This window comes from Nematostella vectensis, chromosome 10 (genome assembly GCF_932526225.1).
Source record: "Nematostella vectensis chromosome 10, jaNemVect1.1, whole genome shotgun sequence".
NCBI lineage: Eukaryota > Metazoa > Cnidaria > Anthozoa > Actiniaria > Edwardsiidae > Nematostella > Nematostella vectensis.
In genome coordinates, this window is record NC_064043.1 from 3971302 (window position 1) to 3991871 (window position 20570).

At 41.1% G+C, this 20570-nt stretch overlaps 2 protein-coding genes across 6 annotated transcripts; both read left to right on the forward strand.

Annotated features, from left to right (window-relative positions):
• The first annotated feature begins 832 nt into the window (after window positions 1-832).
• On the forward strand, window positions 833-9461 carry LOC5504532 (glutathione hydrolase 1 proenzyme). 5 transcript variants are annotated; one of them, XM_032372855.2, is made up of 10 exons: window positions 3716-3854; window positions 4037-4131; window positions 4221-4264; window positions 4373-4507; window positions 4620-4812; window positions 4985-5289; window positions 5566-5702; window positions 6077-6267; window positions 6905-7142; window positions 7457-9461. In XM_032372855.2, exons 4-10 carry the CDS (start codon window positions 4474-4476, stop codon window positions 7721-7723), a joined length of 1365 nt encoding a protein of 454 aa, XP_032228746.1. In that variant the 5' UTR covers window positions 3716-3854; window positions 4037-4131; window positions 4221-4264; window positions 4373-4473; the 3' UTR covers window positions 7724-9461. The 5 variants fall into 5 exon arrangements, with proteins under 5 accessions (XP_032228745.1, XP_048589781.1, XP_032228747.1 ...); XM_032372854.2 differs by lacking the exons at window positions 4037-4131; window positions 4221-4264 and adding an exon at window positions 833-974 and having other exon boundaries at window positions 3522-3854; XM_048733824.1 differs by lacking the exons at window positions 4037-4131; window positions 4221-4264 and adding an exon at window positions 839-974 and having other exon boundaries at window positions 3597-3854.
• Window positions 9462-10624: 1163 nt separating this feature from the next.
• Window positions 10625-20554, forward strand: LOC5497574 (glutathione hydrolase 1 proenzyme). The gene is made up of 10 exons (XM_048733826.1): window positions 10625-11155; window positions 12188-12271; window positions 13290-13615; window positions 14354-14488; window positions 14856-15048; window positions 15273-15577; window positions 15936-16072; window positions 17237-17427; window positions 17693-17933; window positions 18714-20554. The coding sequence occupies exons 2-10, from the start codon at window positions 12201-12203 to the stop codon at window positions 18978-18980; spliced, it is 1866 nt and encodes a 621-aa protein (XP_048589783.1). The 5' UTR covers window positions 10625-11155; window positions 12188-12200; the 3' UTR covers window positions 18981-20554.
• The last annotated feature ends 16 nt before the right edge of the window (window positions 20555-20570 follow it).

A 20570-nucleotide genomic window follows, 5' to 3' on the forward strand; every position in this document is an offset into this window, starting at 1 on the left:
GTACTGGTTAGCTGTATTTCAGAGTTCCGATCTCGGTTACTGTTGATCTGACTGATTTACAATGGATTATAATCACGTGGTTGAAATCGATATTAACGAAACTGTCACTTGTCACTTATGTAATAGATTTATGCCGAAACAGGCATAGTGTCCCTTTTTTAGAAAAAGCTGTAGAGAAAAACTAGCGCTTTTTTCATATCACCGATCCAATAAAAGGGCGGCTGGCGAGCCAAAATCTTTTCCCTGTAATGTTCTTTTGGTAGCACATCAAAGGAATTAATATAATTTGGATTAAAAGCTATTTCCGATAGAATAATCTCGTTCTGTAGTACAAATAACCAAGGCCTAAGACCTAAGAACCTAAGACCTCGATCGTGAAACTAGGTGTTTTGACGTCGTAGGCTAGGGGTGCTATCTTTTAGGGGAAAAAATAGCTGATGACCACACCCTTATTGCTATGGCCTTTAGGGTAAAAAATTGATCTTTCTTCCGATCACCCTGTTTCTATGCCCCCCCCCCCCCCCCCATGAAACAAATGTATCAGGTTTTGCTGACGATCACTCTTCTTTTGCTACCCCCCCCCCCCCCCCCCTTGGGCGTCGTAGTTTAGAAAAAAACTAAATAGGGTACGCATTACGGTGGCTCTTTGCATTTTCCTTTTTATTGTCTGTCGTTGTTGTTCGCGCTGTTCTCCCAATATTTGATATTACGTGAGACAAGGTAAGTAGCCGGGTCATTTGACCTTGTGTTAGCATCATTAGCATGAATTTAGAACCAGCTATCCATCTGCCAAATGTCTCTCTCAATTTGCGGGTGGTGCATGCTATAAGTCATTTGCAAACAAATGACATAAAGTTGTAGACCGACATTGTCAACTGTGCCAAAATTTTAGTTAATTGTATTGATTTATAAAAACATTGAATTGCAGTGGCGCATAGAAATTCGTTATCAACACATTTAGCTTCGTCTGACTGGTAGGTCTATATCATTTTTACTGTTTATTTTAGATTTTACGCAGGAAAAAATATTTTGTTTCTTTGCATTTGCTAGGGTAATTAACTTAAAGTGCCCGTAGCATCAAACTCTTAATTTTCGGGTTTATACCAATATATCAGTAGTTTAGGACTTGAAACAAACCATACCAAGTTTTGTTGCCATACGACGGGTTTTCGAGGGGTTTTGCCGGCTTTTAAATGTAAACAATATAGCACTCTTGAGCGAAAAGTGACCCCAATTTTACCAAGCGCCAGGCGTTCCTCGTTGGTTCAGGAATCCTGAAGGGCACATTTTCTATTATTTTAGGGCCTTGTTTTACCCTGTTACCAGAGCAATATTATTATTTTTCTTATTCAATATGATCATCTGTATAATTATAAATAAAATATTTCCGAGATAGGTGTCAAATTGTGTGTGTTTTTTATTTACGGCATTTCCCCTTATTTCATATCAATCAATCTTGTTTTAAAAACATTTCCTTATTAGGCATTACATACCATGCTTTAATCTTTTTTTTTTTTTCGCTTTGTTATCCCTCTACAGCTTTGTAAGTCGAGAATTTCAACATAAACTTGCAGGAATTCGTGTTTACTATGATTTTACTGGCAGCCATCTTGGATATGGAGCCTGGGAGCTATCCTAACATTTTAGAATATCACAGGTCTCCCGCGCGCTCGCCCCAGGCTTTTTTTAAATAATTTAAAAAACATTTAGCAAAACTGAAGCCATTGATTGATATGCTAAGGAAAAATAAACCTACGAAAAAAATTTTTGCTCGGAGGGAGCGCAGCGACCGGAGAGTAAGTCTAATCTTGGTATCGCAATGATTTTTCGTGTCCACACCACAGGCTTCTCAGTCGGTTGATTTTTATTTTGATTTCATGTACATCAGCGGTCTTTTTAGCGCAAGCGCGAGTTTCATATAGGGGATGCGATTTTTCGTGTCCACACCACAGGTTTCCCAGTCGGCTGATTTGTATTTTGATTTCATGCTGCTCAGCGGTCTTTTTAGCACATGCGCAAGTTTCATATAGTGGATGCGATTTTTCGTGTCCACACCACAGGTTTTCCAGTCGGCTGATTTGTATTTTGATCTTATGCTGATCTGTGTTTTTTAGCGCATGCGCGAGTTTCATATAGTCCATTTTTCGTGCCCACACCATAGGCTTCCCTTTCGGCTGATTTGTATATGGATTTCGTATCGATCAGCGGTGTTTTAGCGCATGCGCGAGTTTTATATAGTGGATGCAATTTTTCGTCTCCCAGTAGTCGGCTGATTTGTATTTTGATTTCATGCTGATCAGCGGTCTTTTTCGAGAACACCTTCACTGAAACATGTTCGTCCCGTCCTCCGAGCATTCACTTTTTATTAGAAACTTCTAGTTTTAAACATAAATTTTTGTCAGTTTTTGAGTTAACCAAAGCAGGGACGCAGTTCTAATCGGATTGAATCATTATAAGGCCTCCAATCAATTTCTTCAAGTTGGGTTATCAATTATCGTATAATCAAAGAAAAGCCTGAAAGCCTGATCAAAGAAAAGCCTGAAAATTCTAAATCTACTTTTTCAAATGAGTTCCGTCTTTTAACGAATTTCCACGCGATGCTTCGATTACAACAGATACCAGATGAATACCTTACTTTTTTCGTTTAAGTTTCCCGTTTTTCGTTTTCTTTAGTTTATTTTTCCTTTTCCTTTTCTTGTCCTTTTCTTTCGCAACGAAGGGTTGTCCGAATAATTTTTAATTGCTAACATCCCCCAAAAAGCGTTTATTTAGAAAATTTCTTGCACATTTTTTGGCTTGATGCAAGCACTTGTTGTTCTCAATGCGCTTTATGGGGTCAACATGTGAAAAGGAAGAGCTGTTTTTAAATTTCGAGATTTTTTCTGATATCATATGAAAACTATTTACCTATTCTTCATCTCAGGATAAGTAAATATTAAAAACATGTTACTAGAATTAGATGCTAGGGGCACTTTAAACCAAATTTCCTCTATGCCTCAATACAATATCCTTCAATAATTTATTTTTTATATTGTTTTTTTTAATAAATCGGGTTTTTGTTTTTTCAACCCTCTTGACGTTCATGTTGTTCATGCTGAGTTCAAGTCAAAAGCAACACCAGCCCATAAAGACAATTTCATTATTAGAGATGGGGTAAATATACAAAAGTGAAACACGCAAACAGGATAATTTTAGTATTGCTTTATCCTTTCATGGGGGCGTGGAGAAGCTCGTTTTTTTTATAAAATAAAAGAATAATTTGGCAAATTTGAAAGGCGGAAATAACGGGGTTGGAGTCCTCTATGACAATTTCCAGGTAGCGAATTATTGATTTTAACGCTTAAAATGACTTTGCTTTTAAAAGATTCAAACAAATCTGATTTCATGAGACAATCTGATTTCATGGGGAAAAAATCTTTTGGAATCACGAAATCATTTTTGAATTAAAATAATACCTCCCGGTCAAAGCCTTACAAAACGAACACTTTATTTTTTTAAATACAACCACTTGCTGTTTTCAGTGTCCAATATGAAATCAAAGAATATGTGGTATGGCGTCGTATCCCTGAACATTGCTATGGTACTTGTCATCATAGCCATCATCGCCGCCACGCTCTTCCGAAGGGAGACCGACGACTCACCGAAGATTGAGGACTTTTCAAGTGATGAGAGCGAGCCACTTCCCGTGGGACCCCCTGACGCGGACGGCCCGTATCACCACGCTGCTGTCGCGACGGATTCTGGGAAGTGTTCAGAGATTGGTCGCGACATGATGAAGCTGCGAAATGGGTCAGCGGTTGACGCTACCATCGCCGCGTTGTTCTGTGTTGGGGTGATGAACATGCACTCTGCGGGTTTGTGTTCAATGTCGATTCAATGAAGTTATCATGTTATTTTTATCATTTGAAAAAAATCTTGTTTTGAAAACATTCGTTTTTTCAACTCGCTTTGTAAATTCTGTGAAAATGTTATATGTAATGTTTTTATAAAATTTTAATATTTCCGCTTTAATCATGTCCCCTTTTTATTGCCCTAGTACTTCCGTTCTACTTAAACTTGCACGCAAGCGCTTATCCTAATTTGAAGCCCTAATGGTCACTCAACAACAAAAACAACAATAACCACAGTAAGGTATAAACAAAACACTCTAGATAACTTTGCTCATTCTTTTATTTGCATCGAGGGCAGACGCTATTTTTCATGTCTTTCGTAAATTGCAGCTGACCCCCTGCCCCGTGCTAGCTCCGGCCTACGTTGATATAAGGTATTAGTTGATATAAGGATAAAAGGTATTGGCATTGGTGCAGTCGGATACACATCTTGATGAGTTAATAAATTAATATAATAGTAGTTTCTGTCTGGCCTCTTGTAGGTATCGGTGGAGGCGGATTCATCGTGGTTTACAACCGCAGCACAAAGTTCTCTGAAGTGTTTGATTTCCGAGGGAAAGCCCCGGGGCTTGCGAACAAAACGATGTACATTAACAGCCACCTCAGCTCAAGAATTGGTAAGTTCAGGTTTAAATAAGGTTTAAGCGCGTACCCAGGATTGGCCAAGTTGGTGTGATTTTTTAGATCAATAAATAAAAAAAAATGGAAAAAAATTCTATAATGTTTTAGGTCCGTCTGCCGTAGCAGTGCCCGGGGAGATCAAAGGCTACCTCGCGGCGTGGAGGAAGTACGGTCGTTTGCCCTGGAAAGTACTCATTCAGCCTTCAATCGACCTTGCCCGCGAAGGAGTCCAGATCGGCTACGATACTTTCAGCTCCATGAAGGATGTACAACCTGTTTTAATAAACAGCCGTGGATTAAGGTAAGGAGTATAAGGGGAGTAAACAACATTTGTTTCTGGTGCACAAAGACAGGAGGAACAAAAAATAACCAAGTGTTATTCTAGGTTTTTTGCCCAGTCTCGCCTAACAAGGTAGTCCACATCAATTATTTACTTGCCAGTTGTAAGTCACGCGCCCTTTTTCACCCTTTAGGGAGCTTTTGATCAGTGAAGACGGCAAACTACGCAAGCTTGGTGAGACAATCAAGTTACCCAAACTTGCGCGCACGCTGGAGCAAATTCGTGACGATCCCGAGAGCTTCTACACCGGTGACCTCGCGAGGGATATAGTGAACGAACTACAAGAGGAGGGCGGGCTCATTACACTTGAAGACATGAGGAACTATAAGGTCAAGGTCAGAAAACCACTCAAGTTCCCCTTTGGGGAGTACAACGTTTTCACTACCCCTCCTCCCGGTAGTGGAACAGTGCTGAATCTCATCCTGAATATACTCAAAGGTAGGGTGTGACATTGACTGGTTCGGATTTCAATGCTGCCGCTGGATAGAGGCACTGGTGACAGAGATACGAAGGACCTACTTATATATATATATATATTGATGGACGTATAAAGAATTCGCCAGACGGTCTTCTTTACACGTCCATCATTGTTCTAGATGGAGATACCTGTGGCGCCATTGACGTGCATTTTTTTACTTGCCTTTGTCTTGTCTTTTGTCATTGCTGGTCATCATTCGTGTAACAAGCTGCGATTGTTGTTGTTGTTGTCGTCAGGTTTTAAGATGACAGGCGAAGATCGCAAAGATGACGCAAGCTCTATTCTCACATATCATCGCATAGTGGAGGCGTTTAAATTTGCTTACGCAAACCGCGCACTTCTTGGAGACCCGGAGTATTCAGACATCTACCAGGTAGGTATCATCATCATCACCATCACCATCATCATATCGGTACCATCCCCATCATTACAACAACCATCACCATTACAACCATTACCGCTGCTATCGATATCACAGTGATTATTATCTCCATGGCGGCTGACAAAGCTTTTATTGTTACCATCACCATCCCCATCATTACAACAACCACCACCATTACTACTATCATAACCGCCGCCATCGATATCACTGTCATTATCACCATGGCGACTGACATGACCACGGCTATTATCCTAACCATAATCTTCAACATTTGCATCATAATCATCCTCATTCATAAATAGAACAGTCATTATCACCTCCACTACCACCAACATAATCATCATCTTAAACCAACTCTCTTGTAGGCTATAAGCACCCTCACAGACCCTGCATTTGCAGAGGGACTGCGCAAGAGGATTTCGGACACCCAAACGTATAAAAATCTAACGTACTATGGAAAATATTTCGTCGACAAGGATTATGAAGGGACGACACATGTCTCTGTCTTGGCTCCGAATGGCGACGCAGTGGCCGCGACAACAACCATCAGCTTCCAGTAAGCATTAGAACCATCCGGGAGGGCTAGGGTGGACTATAATCTGATTGGATCGTTTCCTTTGACTTCCAGTAAGCATTAGAAACATCCGGGAGGGCTGGTGTGGACTTTAATCTGATTGGATTGTTTCCTTTGACCTCCAGTAAGCATTAGAAAGATCCGGGAGGGCAAGGGTGGACTATAATCTGATTGGATCGTTTCCATTATCCTCCAGTAAGCATTAGAAACATCCGGGAGGGCAAGGGTGGACTAACATCTGCTTGGATCGTTTCCATTATCCTGCAGTAAGCATTAGAAACATCCGGGAGGGCAAGGGTGGACTAACATCTGATTGGATCGTTTCCATTATCCTGCAGTAAGCATTAGAAACATCCGGGAGCGCTTGGGTGGACTAAAATCTGATTGGACTGTTTCAGTGGAAGCACCTCAAACCCTTACCCCCCAAAATACTACGAATTTTGGCCCCAATCCAAGTCTTAAGTGAAATCACTCTACTATTGTAATCGTAGCACACATATTCAATTCTATCGGTTTGAAACAAACAAAAAATTTTGACCTGGCGTTGCAGTCAAATATCTTTTATTAGAAAGATAGTATAAATAATGATAAAGATAATGATAAATAATGATGTTTCTAGCTTCGGTTCAAAGTTCATGGGGCGCACAACAGGGATCCTGTATAACAATCAAATGGCTGCATTTGCCGTAGCCGAGCATCCTAATAAGACTTACGAGCGCGAGGCATCAAACTTTATATCACCTGGTAAGCGGCCCTCGTCAACATCAGCACCCTCCGTCATCGTTAACAAGATGGGTGACGTCACGCTGGTGGTGGGAGCGTCGGGTGGAACTAAGATAAACACGGCTGTTTCTCAGGTGGGTAGACGAGGGGAACAATCAGTGACAAGGCCTTCATGGCAATTATGACCAGCGCCGTAGCAGGGGGTGGGGCACTGGGGACATTTTCAAAAATAATAAGGATAATATTTTCTTACTGTATTGTGCTCTCCTGATCTTACGTGGCCTGCTACGGCTCTGATGACGTCATTATACTCATAATTATAATCATAATTTATTCGTGACCATTGTCTGTAAGTTGCATAGTCATAGCTCAAATGACTCCAGAGATTTAGATGTCCCTCCCTTCCCCAAGACAGATTGCCCCCAAAGACAGTGGCTTCTATTTGCAGGCGATCATGAATTTCTTCTGGTTCAACCGTACTTTGTCCCAGTCCGTTATGGACCCGCGCGTCCATCACCAACTATTACCCATGTACATCCGGGTCGAGAAGGACTACCCTATGCCCCAGGCCATCCTCGACGGGTTGAAGAGGCTCGGCCATGAAGTTGTGCCCAAGGAGGGCTTTGCAGTAGTTCAAGCGGTCACTAAAGGGGAAGATGGAAGAGTGATGGCGAAATCAGACCCAAGGAAGTTCGGCTGGGCTGCAGGGTTCTAGACCAAATAGTACAACAATACTTCTATAAATCGTGTCAGATTGACATTAGGGCGGTAGTTTGCTTTGGGCGGTGGAATCTTGAGAAATGACCAGTGCTTCTTGATTTAACCGCCATCGACATGTACTTTTACATCTATGTATGTCTGCTTGTCTATCTAACCGCCATCGACATGTACTTTTACATGTATGTATGTCTGCTTGTCTATCTAACTGCCATCGACATGTACTTTTACATCTATGTATGTCTGCTTGTCTATTTATCCGCCATCGACATGTACTTTTACATGTATGTATGTCTGCTTGTCTATCTAACCGCCATCGAAATGTACTTTGACATGAATGTATGTATGTCTGCTTGTCTATTTAACCGCCATCGACATGTACTTTTACATGTATGAATGTCTGCTTGTCTATCTAACTGCCATCGACATGTACTTTTACATGTATGTATATCTGCTTGTCTATCTAACTGCCATCGACATGTACTTTTACATGTATGTATGTCTGCTTGTCTATTTAACCGCCATCGACATGTACTTTTACATCTATGTATGTCTGCTTGTCTATCTAACCGCCATCGACATGTACTTTTACATGCATGTGCCATCGACATGTACTTTTACATCTGTGTATGTCTGCTTGTCTATTTATCCGCCATCGTCATGTACTTTTACATGTATGTATGTCTGCTTGTCTATCTAACCGCCATCGAAATGTACTTTGACATGAATGTATGTCTGCTTGTCTATCTAACCGCCATCGACATGTACTTTTACATGTATGTATGTCTGCTTGTCTATTTAACCGCAATCGACATGTACTTTTACATGTATGTATGTCTGCTTGTCTATTTAACCGCAATCGACATGTGCTTTTACATGTATGTATGTCTGCTTGTCTATTTAACCGCAATCGACATGTACTTTTACATGTATGTATGTCTGCTTGTCTATCTAACCGCCATCGACATGTACTTTTACATGTATGTATGTATGTCTGCTTGTCTATCTAACTGCCATCGACATGTACTTTTACATCTATGTATGTCTGCTTGTCTATTTATCCGCCATCGACATGTACTTTTACATGTATGTATGTCTGCTTGTCTATCTAACCGCCATCGACATGTACTTTTACATGTATGAATGTCTGCTTGTCTATCTAACCGCCATCGACATGTACTTTTACATGTATGAATGTCTGCTTGTCTATCTAACCGCCATCGACATGTACTTTTACATGTATGAATGTCTGCTTGTCTATCTAACCGCCATCGACATGTACTTTTACATGTATGAATGTCTGCTTGTCTATCTAACCGCCATGGACATGTACTTTTACATGTATGAATGTCTGCTTGTCTATCTAACTGTCTGTCTGTCCGTGCATCCGACACCCTGCCCATCTGCCTATTCAGCATTTTGTCTGTTTGAAGTCTCTGTGAGTCTCCTGTGTCGAACTCCTGCGTGACAACGTACCCCAGAATAGCTTTTCAAACAGCAAGCGGGCGACGTCAAAGAAAACGTAACAAAAATAATGGATACCATTTTCTAAAAAATACACTTGTTTTTAGTACGAAATACGGATACTATTAATACTACATCGGATACTATTAATATTTTTAAATCGCGTTTTAAGACCCACTTGTTTGAAAAGGCTCTTATACATTAGATATAAATAAGATTTTTGGTTATAATTAAGTTTTCTCAGGTTTTTATTAAATTTCATTAATTTCTAATTTCGTCTGTAGATCCTACTTTATTGAACTGCTGTTAGATACGGTGGATTATCATCATCATCATCATCATCATCCTCATTCTCATTCTCGTAATCATCATCATCCTCATTTTCATTATCATTATCATTATCATTATCATTATCATTATCATTATCATTATCATTATCATTATCATTATCATTATTATTATCATTATTATTATTATTATTATTATTATCATTATTATTATATATATTATTATTATTATTATTATTATTATTATTATTATTATTATTATTATCCGGAGAGCAAGGCTTATCTTGGTATCGCATAAGATTTTTCGTGTCCACACCACAGGCTTCCAGGCTTCCCAGTCTGCTGATTTTTATTTTTATTTCATGCTGATCAGCGGTCTTTTAAATTAAGCACATGCGCGAGTTTCATTGGATTGCGATTTTTCGTGTCCACGCCAAAGGTTTCCCAGCCGGCTAGTTTCTAATTTTAATTTGATTTCATGCAGATCAGCGGTCTTTTTCGAGAACACCTGTACTGGACATGTTCGTCCCCCGTCGTCCGAGAATTCACTTTCTATTAAAAACTTCTAGTTATTATTATTATTATTATTATTATTATTATTATTATTATTATTATTATTATTATTATTATTATTATTATTATTATTATTATTATTATTATTATTATTATTATAATTATTATTATTATTATTATTATAATTATTATTATTATTATTATTATTATTATTATTATTATTATTATTATTATTATTATTATTATTATTATTATTATTATTATTTTTATTATTATTATTATTATTATTATTATTATTATTATTATTTTTTTTTTTATTACTATTATTATTATCCGGAGAGCAAGTCTTATCTTGGTATCGCATAAGATTTTTCGTGTCCACACCACAGGCTTCCCAGTCTGCTGATTTTTATTTTTATTTCATGCTGATCACTTTCTATTAAAAACTTCTAGTTATTATTATTATTATTATTATTATTATTATTATTATTATTATTATTATTATTATTATTATTATTATTATTATTATTATTATTATTATTATTATTATTATTATTATTATTATTATTATTATTATTATTATTATTATTATTATGCTTAAGCGAACAAGGTTGGCTGCTTGTCCGGCTAGACCGTGAAACCGTTGTCGTTTGGCTTTTAAAAACTAAAAATGTATCAGAGATGACCTGAATTTTCCACTTCACAGCATTGCACTTGTCAGATCCTTCCGTGGGATCCCTGTGCTCCTAGAGATTGAATCAGGGGATAAAAGTTTTCTCACGGGGAGCCTGAGTCAAACAGGATCATAAAAGATGAGCCTCACCTGTTGCTCGGGAGCATGACCGAGAAAGTTCAGTCATTTTTGTCTTACCCGGGATGTGACCCAACAGGCAGGTTTAAGTGGGGTCATTTGACCTTTTATGAGCATGAATTACGAACCTGCGTGCCCTCTATGCCAAGAGTCTCCCTCAATATGCGGGTGGCGCACTTATATAATGACCTGCTAATGACATAAATAAATTGAATGCTGTAGAGGGAGATTGTCAAGCTCAGTCAAGGCTTTGGCAAAGTGTGTTGATTTAAATGGCGTATTGAGTTGCAATGACGCAGATAAATTCAGTATCAAAACATTATAAAGAAATAGCTTTATCTATTTCGTCTAACAGGTAGGTCTAAATGATTTTACTTTTCAATTTTACGCAAGAAAATACATTATTTTTTATTTGTTAGGGTAATAGTCATAAACAATATCGCTTTTAATGTTTGAAAAATATTCTATTCTTCAGATTGTTTTTGTTATTTTAATTACGTTATATCAGGCTGGTCTTTTAGTTGGTATAGCATGGGTCGCCCTTCTGTCTGGCTGTGTTCAAGTCAAAGGCAGCACAAAACCCTAAAAAGAACGAAAGTACAGTTTAGAGATGAGATATAAAAAAACATGCAAACTATAAATATTGCTTCTCATCGTATTGAGGCAACACATTTTGTCCTCCCTTATTGCTGATTCATGTCGGTTAGTTGCTGACTCACAAGTGACGATCGCTGGGGATGTGTGGGAAATCCATTCAGTTTGCGCAAACGCACTTCAACGTAACAATTACTTATTGCAATTGTAAAAGTCCGACTACTTTTGGCCATTCTCTCACACTCACACACAATGTGAAACTAAGTGAACCGATTTCGCTCATTTGGCTTGTAGAGTAAACATCCGCGTATAAGAACCAAGAAATTTTAAGACCAAGCTCACTGTACTTATAACCTATAGAAATTAAGAATCTACAGGCTCAAATGGTTCTTATTTGCCTTATTCATAACAGACAATAACAGTCACTAGTTAGCATGCTTGATGACCAAGATGAATAATAATGACGGTCAATGCTTAACGCAACATAGAAGCCTATGTTGTATTTTTTTACTACAGTATAAAATACACCAAACTATGAAAAGTATTTTTTTCTTGCTATCAACCACAAATCACTGTTTTGAACTGCCTTCATTTCATCCTATATTTTATAGGTTTTACATAAATCCTGCTTTCTTAGCCTGTAGATTCTCAATCCCTTAGCTATTATAGGCGGGTGTTTACTGTATATAACCTGAGCTGGCAAACCTGACGAAATTTGTTAGTTGCAGTCTGCACGAATACAATATCTAAGATTGGAACTAATAGTTTTCGATCCTATTTTGCTTTCATTTAGATACTAGATCACAATGGAAAACAAAAAGGAGGAAGCACAGAAAACATCACCTTCGTCCCCGAAGCCAACGAAGAAAACATGCAGGCAAATATTACATATTAGATTTTTATCCCAAGGGGCAAACTAGAGGCAAGATAGAATGTTACTATGACAACATAATAAGCCACTGTGCATTTCAAGGACGGATCTTGGGCTGGGTGAGCCCAGGTAGTTAGGCGAATTAAGAATAAACAAATGTTTCCCGTCCCCGCCCGCGTCTTTTTTGGAGGGCCGCTTCAAAATTTTTATTATTTGTAATTATTAACCAAAAGCCTATAAAACAAGAAATAACTTGTGCTACTGTTTTACAAACATTGAGGAGAGATAAAAAAAGTTTTTGTAATATATGACTTGCGAGCATAGCGAGGAAGAATGTAAATATACCTCGTCATCGGCATAAAGAAATAAAATAAAGCCGCCCACCCGCTCGATTTTTTCTTAGAAATCCGGACAAAAAACATTTGTTTATTTTTACTTGGCCTTACAGTGATTTAGAATAAAAATATGAAGAAATATAAGACAGGTGCATTGTAATCCACCGTCATTGAAATCCTTTTGCTACCTCCTCCAACCAATCCTGGTGGATTTGCTTCTGCATTTGGAAAGAAGGAAGGAGATGAGTTTCAGAAATTATGTTCAAACAAAAATACGCTATAGTTCATATCCCCCTGTAATGATCCGAGCTTTATAGAAGATAAAGGATAGTGTAGAATGGATAGCGGAATAACGTACTCCAAGGGTAGTGATTGAATACTGTTTATTGATAGTCGAGCTAAGGCTTATACGTGATTACAAATGGGTGCGGTTATCTAGTATTGATTACAATGTCAATCAAATAATACAATAGGCTAATATCATTACACCCCCTACCATGGAGCGAATTACCAGGAGATTAGGGGGGGAGAGGTTTTAGTGCTAATCTACATAACACAAAGTTTAAGGGCAAATGATTCTTCTTGAAAGAACAGTCTTTGATAAATGAAAATAATACCTCCCAGTCATACCCTTAGAAAATAAACCCGTTGAAATTAATCTCTAAATTAAAACCACTTGCTGTTTACAGTCCGATGAAAACCAAGAATATGTGGTATGGCGTCGTGTCCCTGAACATTGCTATGGTACTTGTCATCCTAGCCATCGTCGCCGTCACGCTCTTCCGAAGGGAGACACACGACTCGCCGGAGTTCGAGGACTTTCCGACTGATAGCGAGCCACTTCCTGTGGGACCCCCTGACGCGGATGGCCCGTATCACCACGCTGCTGTCGCGGCGGATTCTGGGAAGTGTTCAGAGATTGGTCGCGACATGATGAAGCTGCGAAATGGGTCAGCGGTTGACGCTACCATCGCCGCGTTGTTTTGTATTGGGTTGATGAACATACACTCTGCGGGTTTGTGCTTAAATTGATTTTGATGTAACGATATTGTTAGCGTAACAGCACTTGTCCTTTCTGTTTATCGTGCCGCATTAAGGATTATTTCTATATTTTCCAATTAATAATGATTCTTATAGCTATGGTGATAGTGGTGGTGGTGGTTGTGATGGTGGTGGTGGTAGTGATGGTGGTGGCGCTGGTGGCGGTGGCGGCGAAGGCGGCGGTGGTGGCGGTGGTGGTGGTGGTGGTGGCGGTGGTGGCGATGGTGGTGGTGGCGGTGGTGGCGGCGGTGGTGGTGGTGGTGGTGGCGGCGGTGGTGGTGGTGGTGGTGGTGGTGGTGGTGGTGGTGGCGGTGGTGGTGGTGGTGGTGGTGGCGGTGGTGGTGGTGGTGGTGGTGGCGGTGGTGGTGGTTATGTTGATGGTGGTGGTGGTGGTGGTGGTGGTTGTGGTGGTGGCTGCTGGTGGTGGTGGTGGTGGTGGCGGTGTTGGTGGTTATGTTGATGGTGGTGGTGGTGGTGGTGGTGGTGGTGGTGGTGGTGGTGGTGGTGGTGGTGGCTAGTGGTGGCTAGTGGTGGTGGTGGTGGTGGTGGTGGTGGTGGTGGTTGTAATGGTGGTGGTGGTGGTGGCGGAGGTGGTGGTTATGTTGATGGTGGTGGTGGTGGTGGCTGGTGGTGGTGGTGGTGGTTGTAATGGTGGTTGTGGTGGTGGTGATGATTATGTTGATTATGTTGATGATGATGAGGTCTCTTGTAGGTATTGGTGGCGGCGGATTCATCGTGGTTTACAACCGAAGCACAAAGTTCTCTGAAGTGTTTGATTTCCGAGAGGAGGCCCCGGGGCTTGCGAACAAAACGATGTACATTAACAGCAACCTCAGCTCGACAATCGGTGAGTTAATGTATCACACAGCTCCGGTGATTCGCGCTCTCCCACCCCAATACGGCCCTCTCAGAATTTTCACTTGGAGATGAAAAAAACTATTTCTTTCAATAAATATTCAATTGCCCTTGAATTCAAACGCTTTGTTGCCATACAACGATGAAAAATTCGAGGCCCTATTAACTATTCAATGAATTCCCTATCGCCCATGATCGCGGGCGATTTAAATTACTATATTCCCGCGCTCGCTCCAGGCCCTATAACACCATGATATAGATTTAAAAGAAACATTGATCGATATAACGTACTTCGGGCTCACAGAAAGGAGCTGGAAATAGAGCCTATATAACCAGACATTTTTGTCATGTTTTCTCAGGTCCCTCTTCCGTAGCGGTTCCTGGGGAGATCAAAGGCTACCTCGCGGCGTGGAAGAAGTACGGTCGCTTGCCCTGGAAAGTACTCGTTCAGCCTTCAATCGACCTTGCACGCGAAGGAGTCCAGATCGGCTACGACACTTTCAGCTCCATGAAGGAAATCCAACCACTTTTACTAAACAGCCGTGGATTAAGGTAGGGAGTAAAAGGCGTAAAGAAATGTTTGTTTGGAGATGCACCAAGACTGAAAAAACAGTAAACAATGTGACATGCAGAAACAAAACTCATAGCTTATCATTAAGGCGAGGCGCGTGTATCTGGTCATGACTGCCTACCATCCTCAAAACCTGATGGATCACAATTCATCATTCGATGCTGGCAAAATAAGCAAACATATATATAGCTTTTTAACCCTTTAGTGAGCTGTTTATCACTGAAGACGGCAATCTACGCAAGCTCGGTGAGACAATCAAGTTACCCAAACTTGCGCGCACGCTGGAGCGAATTCGTGACGATCCCGAGAGCTTCTACACCGGTGACCTCGCGAGGGATATAGTGAACGAACTACAAGAGGAGGGCGGGCTCATTACACTTGAAGACATGAGGAACTATAAGGTCAAGGTCAAAGAGCCACTCAAGTTCCGCTTTGGGGAGTACAACTTTTTCACTACCCCTCCCCCTGGCAGTGGAACAGTGCTGAATCTCATCTTAAATATACTCAAAGGTAGGGGGTGGTATGCGATGCCTGGCATAACAAAGAGAATAAATTTGCACACAATCTATTTCTCTATTTCATTGTCCGGCTACGTAACCGAGGGCCCGACAGCCGTCATGTAATGGGCACAGCGCCTTTCAAAACGGACTACAAAGCTGAGAATTTGTTTACTTGCGGTGCCTTCTTTAATTTTAAGCTTCTTATGAAGAAATTTGAACATTTTCTGACTTGCCTTGTTGTTGTTTTATTTTTCCTTGCTAACCATCATTGTTGTTGTCGTCAGATTTACTTGCCTTTGTCTTGTCTTTTGTCATTGCTGGTTATCATTTGTGTAACAAGCTGCGGTTGTTGTTGTTGTTGTCGTCAGGTTTTAAGATGACAGGCGAAGATCGCAAAGATGACGCGAGCTCTATTCTTACATATCATCGCATAGTGGAGGCGTTTAAACTTGCTTACGCAAACCGCGCACTTCTTGGGGACCCAGGGTATTCAGACATCGACCAGGTAGGTATCATCACCATCACCATCACCATCACCGTCACCGTCACCATCACCATCACCATCACCATCACCATCACCATCACCATCACCATCACCATCACCATCACCATCACCACCACCACCACCACCACCACCACCACCATCACCATCACCATCACCACCAACACCATCATCATCATCACCACCATCACCATTACAACCACCACCACCACCATCACCACTACCACCACCATCACCACCACCACATTTACAACCACCATCACCACTACCACCACCACCACCACCACCACCACCACCATCAACATAACCACCACCACCGCCACCACCACCACCACAACCACAACCACCACCACCACCACCACCACCATCACCATCACCATCACCATCACCATCACCATCACCATCACCATCACCATCACCACCATTACAACCACCACCACTATCACCATCACCATCACCATCACCATCACCATCACCATCACCATCACCATCACCATCACCATCACCACCAACACCATCACCATCACCATCACCATTACCATCACCACCACCACCACCACCACCACCATTACAACTACCACCACTATCACCATCACCATCACCATCACCATCACCATCACCATCACCATCACCATCACCATCACCATCACCATCACCATCACCATCACCATCACCATCACCATCACCATCACCATCACCATCACCATCACCATCACCATCACCATCACCACCACCACCACCACCACCATCACCATCACCATCACCATCACCATCACCATCATTACAACTACCACCACTATCACCATCACCATCACCATCACCACCACCATCACCATCACCACCAACACCATCATCATCATATCACCACCACCACCATTACAACCACCACCACCACCATCACCACTACCACCACCATCACCACCACCACATTTACAACCACCAACACCACCACCATCACCATCACCACTACCACCACCATCACCATCAACATCACATTTGATACCCGGAATAAACAATGTCTTGCTAAGTGGAATCGGCTTTTGGTTTCGTGATATCCAGAGACATCAGTCTCTGTAGTCTGGATATCACAAAAACCTTATCCAATAATTGCTAACTATCCCTTGCACGACCAGCATATCACCATCGCCTTAAATCTACCTCTTGCAGGCGATGAGCATCCTTACAGATCCGGTGTTTGCCGAGGGACTGCGCAAGAGGATTTCGGACACCCAAACGTACAACAATTTCACGTACTATGGCAACTACTTCGCCAACAAGGATGATGGTGGGACGACACACGTTTCTGTCTTGGCTCCGAATGGCGACGCAGTGGCCGCGACAACAACCATCAACCTCCAGTAAGCATTAGAAACATCCGGGAGGGCAAGGGTGGATTAACATTATAATTATCATTATAATAATAATAATAATAATAATAATAATAATAATAATAATAATAATAATAATAATAATAATAATAATAATAATAATAATAATAATAATAATAATAATAACAGCGACAACAATAACAACAATGATAATAACTTTTAAGTTATTAAGATTCTTTAGTTCTTAAAAGATCTTTAAAATCTTGACAATTGTCCTCTTATGATGCATTTCTAGTTTCGGTTCAAAGTTCATGGGGGGGACCACTGGGATCCTGTATAACGACGAAATGGATGGGTTCGCCGTACCTGGGCACCCCAATGCATACGAGCTTGAGCCCGCGGCACCAAACTTTATATTACCTGGCAAGCGGCCTCTGTCATCCACAGCACCCTCCATTTTTATTGACAACAAGGATGACGTCAAGCTTGTTGTCGGAGCATCTGGTGGGCCTAAGATTACCACGGCTATTTCGCAGGTTAGTAGACCACGGGCGATAGGATAGTTAAGTGATGTCTATGCCCTTGTGCTGACAAACGTTTCTAATATATATATATATATATATATAAAAAGAAATCAGGCCGAAGGTTAAAAAAAAACTCCATATCAAGAAAATTTAGCCAAAAATTGTCGTTTTTGACACACGCGGTCACTTCCATATAAGGAAACTTATATATTCCTTATTCGGAAAAACTGCATGATTCTTGTCATTTTTAAGGTTGCCGTACCGCAGGTGCTTGGTAAACTTTATGAATTGTAATCAGAAGAAAAAAACAGTGACTGTGACCTTCCCTGGTCAATGGAGAAATTATCTGAAAGAAAATAAGATTCCTCGGTACCAGTCCCTCAAAACGACAACGTTTTCTTCATATGCATGGATCAAAGGCGACAGTAGCACATTATTTATTGGAGGGGGGAGGGGGAGGGGGGGCAAACGTTATAATTAATTGTAAAATAAATTTTATCCAATACTCTCAGCAGTCAGCAGATTTTTGAACAAGCGCACAAGGCTCGTCTTTAACATTTGAGATCTGGTCCGTTCGGCAATCTAGCGTCCGGTCCAGTTTACTCGATGTAAGCGCTCAAAGAACCAAGCACTGTAATCTAGAAAGGAAAAAAAATGTAGCCATAGACTGAATTGCTCTGAATAATAGAATTATGTGTGATGCCTTGTTTTAAGTACTTGTTCCCTTTCTCTAGTGACATATCCCTCCTCAAAAACCAGGGCTGAGGGTTAAAGTACTTGTTCTATTTGCAGGCGATCATGAATTTCTTCTGGTTCAACCGTACTTTGTCCCAGTCCGTTATGGACCCGCGCGTCCATCACCAACTATTACCCATGTACATCCGGGTCGAGAAGGACTACCCTATGCCCCAGGCCATCCTCGACGGGTTGAAGAAGCTCGGCCATGAAGTTGTGCCCAAGGAGGGCTTTGCAGTAGTTCAAGCGGTCACTAAAGTAGAAGATGGAAGAGTGATGGCGAAATCAGACCCAAGGAAGTTCGGCTGGGCTGCAGGGTTCTAGACCAAATAGTACAACAATACTTCTATAAATCGTGTCAGATTGACATTAGGGCGGTAGTTAGCTGTGGGCGGAGGAATCTTGAGAAATGACCAGTGCTTCTTGATTTAACCGCCATCGACATGTACTTTTACATCTATGTATGTCTGCTTGTCTATTTATCCGCCATCGACATGTACTTTTACATGTATGTATGTCTGCTTGCCTATCTAACCGCCATCGACATGTACTTTTACATGTATGAATGTCTGCTTGTCTATCTAACTGTCTGTCTGTCCGTGCATCTGACACCCTGCCCATCTGCCTATTCAGCATTTTTGTCTGTTTGGAGTCTCTGGAGTTTCTGCTTTGCCCTCACTTCTCGGCTTAGGCCCAGTGATGCTTTTGATCCTCGGAGTCATTCCTTTGCAGCCCTCGGGCCTCACGAAAGTAAGGCAAACACCCCTCATTTAGACCTCGCAGGGCCATAGCAGGGGGTGGGGCACAGGGGGTAGGGCACTGGGGGCATGTGCCCCCAATATTTTCAAAAACTATAAGGAAATGACCAGTAGGGGCGTGGTTGTGCCCCTTGTTGTTTCTAAATGTTTCTGTATCGTGCCCCCCCCTCCCCAATAATTCGATTCCTGCTACGGCTATGCCTCGGGCACACTGCACTGTGAGAAACGCCTTCGAAACTAATCAAAAGAAATATAGTATTACCATTGGGCTAGCAAACCACCCCTTATATCAATTCACAGATAGCTTCATAAACAAGCTAACCACCACTGATATCGACTCATAAAGAGCTTCATACACCATCGGCGGATCCAGGAGGAACTGGGAGGCGGCGGTACCTCCCTCGGACTGAATTTTTTCAATAAAATGTTAGAGAGTCGTAAAAAGATTTCCCTACGGCGGCCATACGTTTTACAATTGCTGCTCCCTTCTTAAAGATTGTAGCCTCTTGCCGCAGTGGCATTATTGCATTATTTATGAAATAATAATCATAATAAGTTTACCACTCTTGATTGTAGTCTCCAGGTTTAAATTACATGGGTGGCAAGTTATTTAAACCTATACATATTTATACGTCACGAGATTGCCAAGTCGTTCCGTCCTCTATGGATGTGAAATTCATTTCTAGTAGCAACGCCAAGCATGTTATATTTATCAAGTATTCTACGACGAGGCAGTTCTAAGACGGCATGGTTCAATATGATAAAAATGTCCATTACTTAAATGAATAGTGAAAAGCTAAGGTATCAACTGTTCAAAGGTATACTTATAGTGGTATCAACTGTTCAAAGGTATACTTATAGTAGTATCAACTGTTCAAAGGTAAGTATCCAGGCACGTTCCCAGGATTGACTGAGAGGGGGTGCGAAGTCATGAGAACCATATGAAAAAAAGATAGTGTTTGATGATCCTTCAATAAGAAATGTCCCACTTTTTGCCGGCCAAGGGGCCACCCCCCTGGACCACCCCCCTGGAACACCCCCTTGGGTCACCCCCTTGGGCCACCCCCCTGTGTATGCGCCTGGTATAAAATATATTGAATTGCAATAAATAAGAATTCAATAAAATCCATCTATAATGCATTCCGTAAAGGTGAGA

Excerpts from the sequence above, each read along its gene's own strand:
- LOC5497574 (XM_048733826.1), top strand. The coding sequence starts at position 12,201 with ATGGAAAACAAAAAGGAGGAAGCACAGAAAACATCACCTTCGTCCCCG. Across the intron at positions 12,272-13,289 it reads CCAACGAAGAAAACATGCAG|TCCGATGAAAACCAAGAATA; the intron begins GCAAATATTACA and ends TGCTGTTTACAG. Across the intron at positions 14,489-14,855 it reads CAACCTCAGCTCGACAATCG|GTCCCTCTTCCGTAGCGGTT; the intron begins GTGAGTTAATGT and ends ATGTTTTCTCAG.
- LOC5504532 (XM_032372854.2), top strand. The coding sequence starts at position 3,530 with ATGAAATCAAAGAATATGTGGTATGGCGTCGTATCCCTGAACATTGCT. Across the intron at positions 4,813-4,984 it reads ATAAACAGCCGTGGATTAAG|GGAGCTTTTGATCAGTGAAG; the intron begins GTAAGGAGTATA and ends TTCACCCTTTAG. Across the intron at positions 5,703-6,076 it reads AGTATTCAGACATCTACCAG|GCTATAAGCACCCTCACAGA; the intron begins GTAGGTATCATC and ends ACTCTCTTGTAG.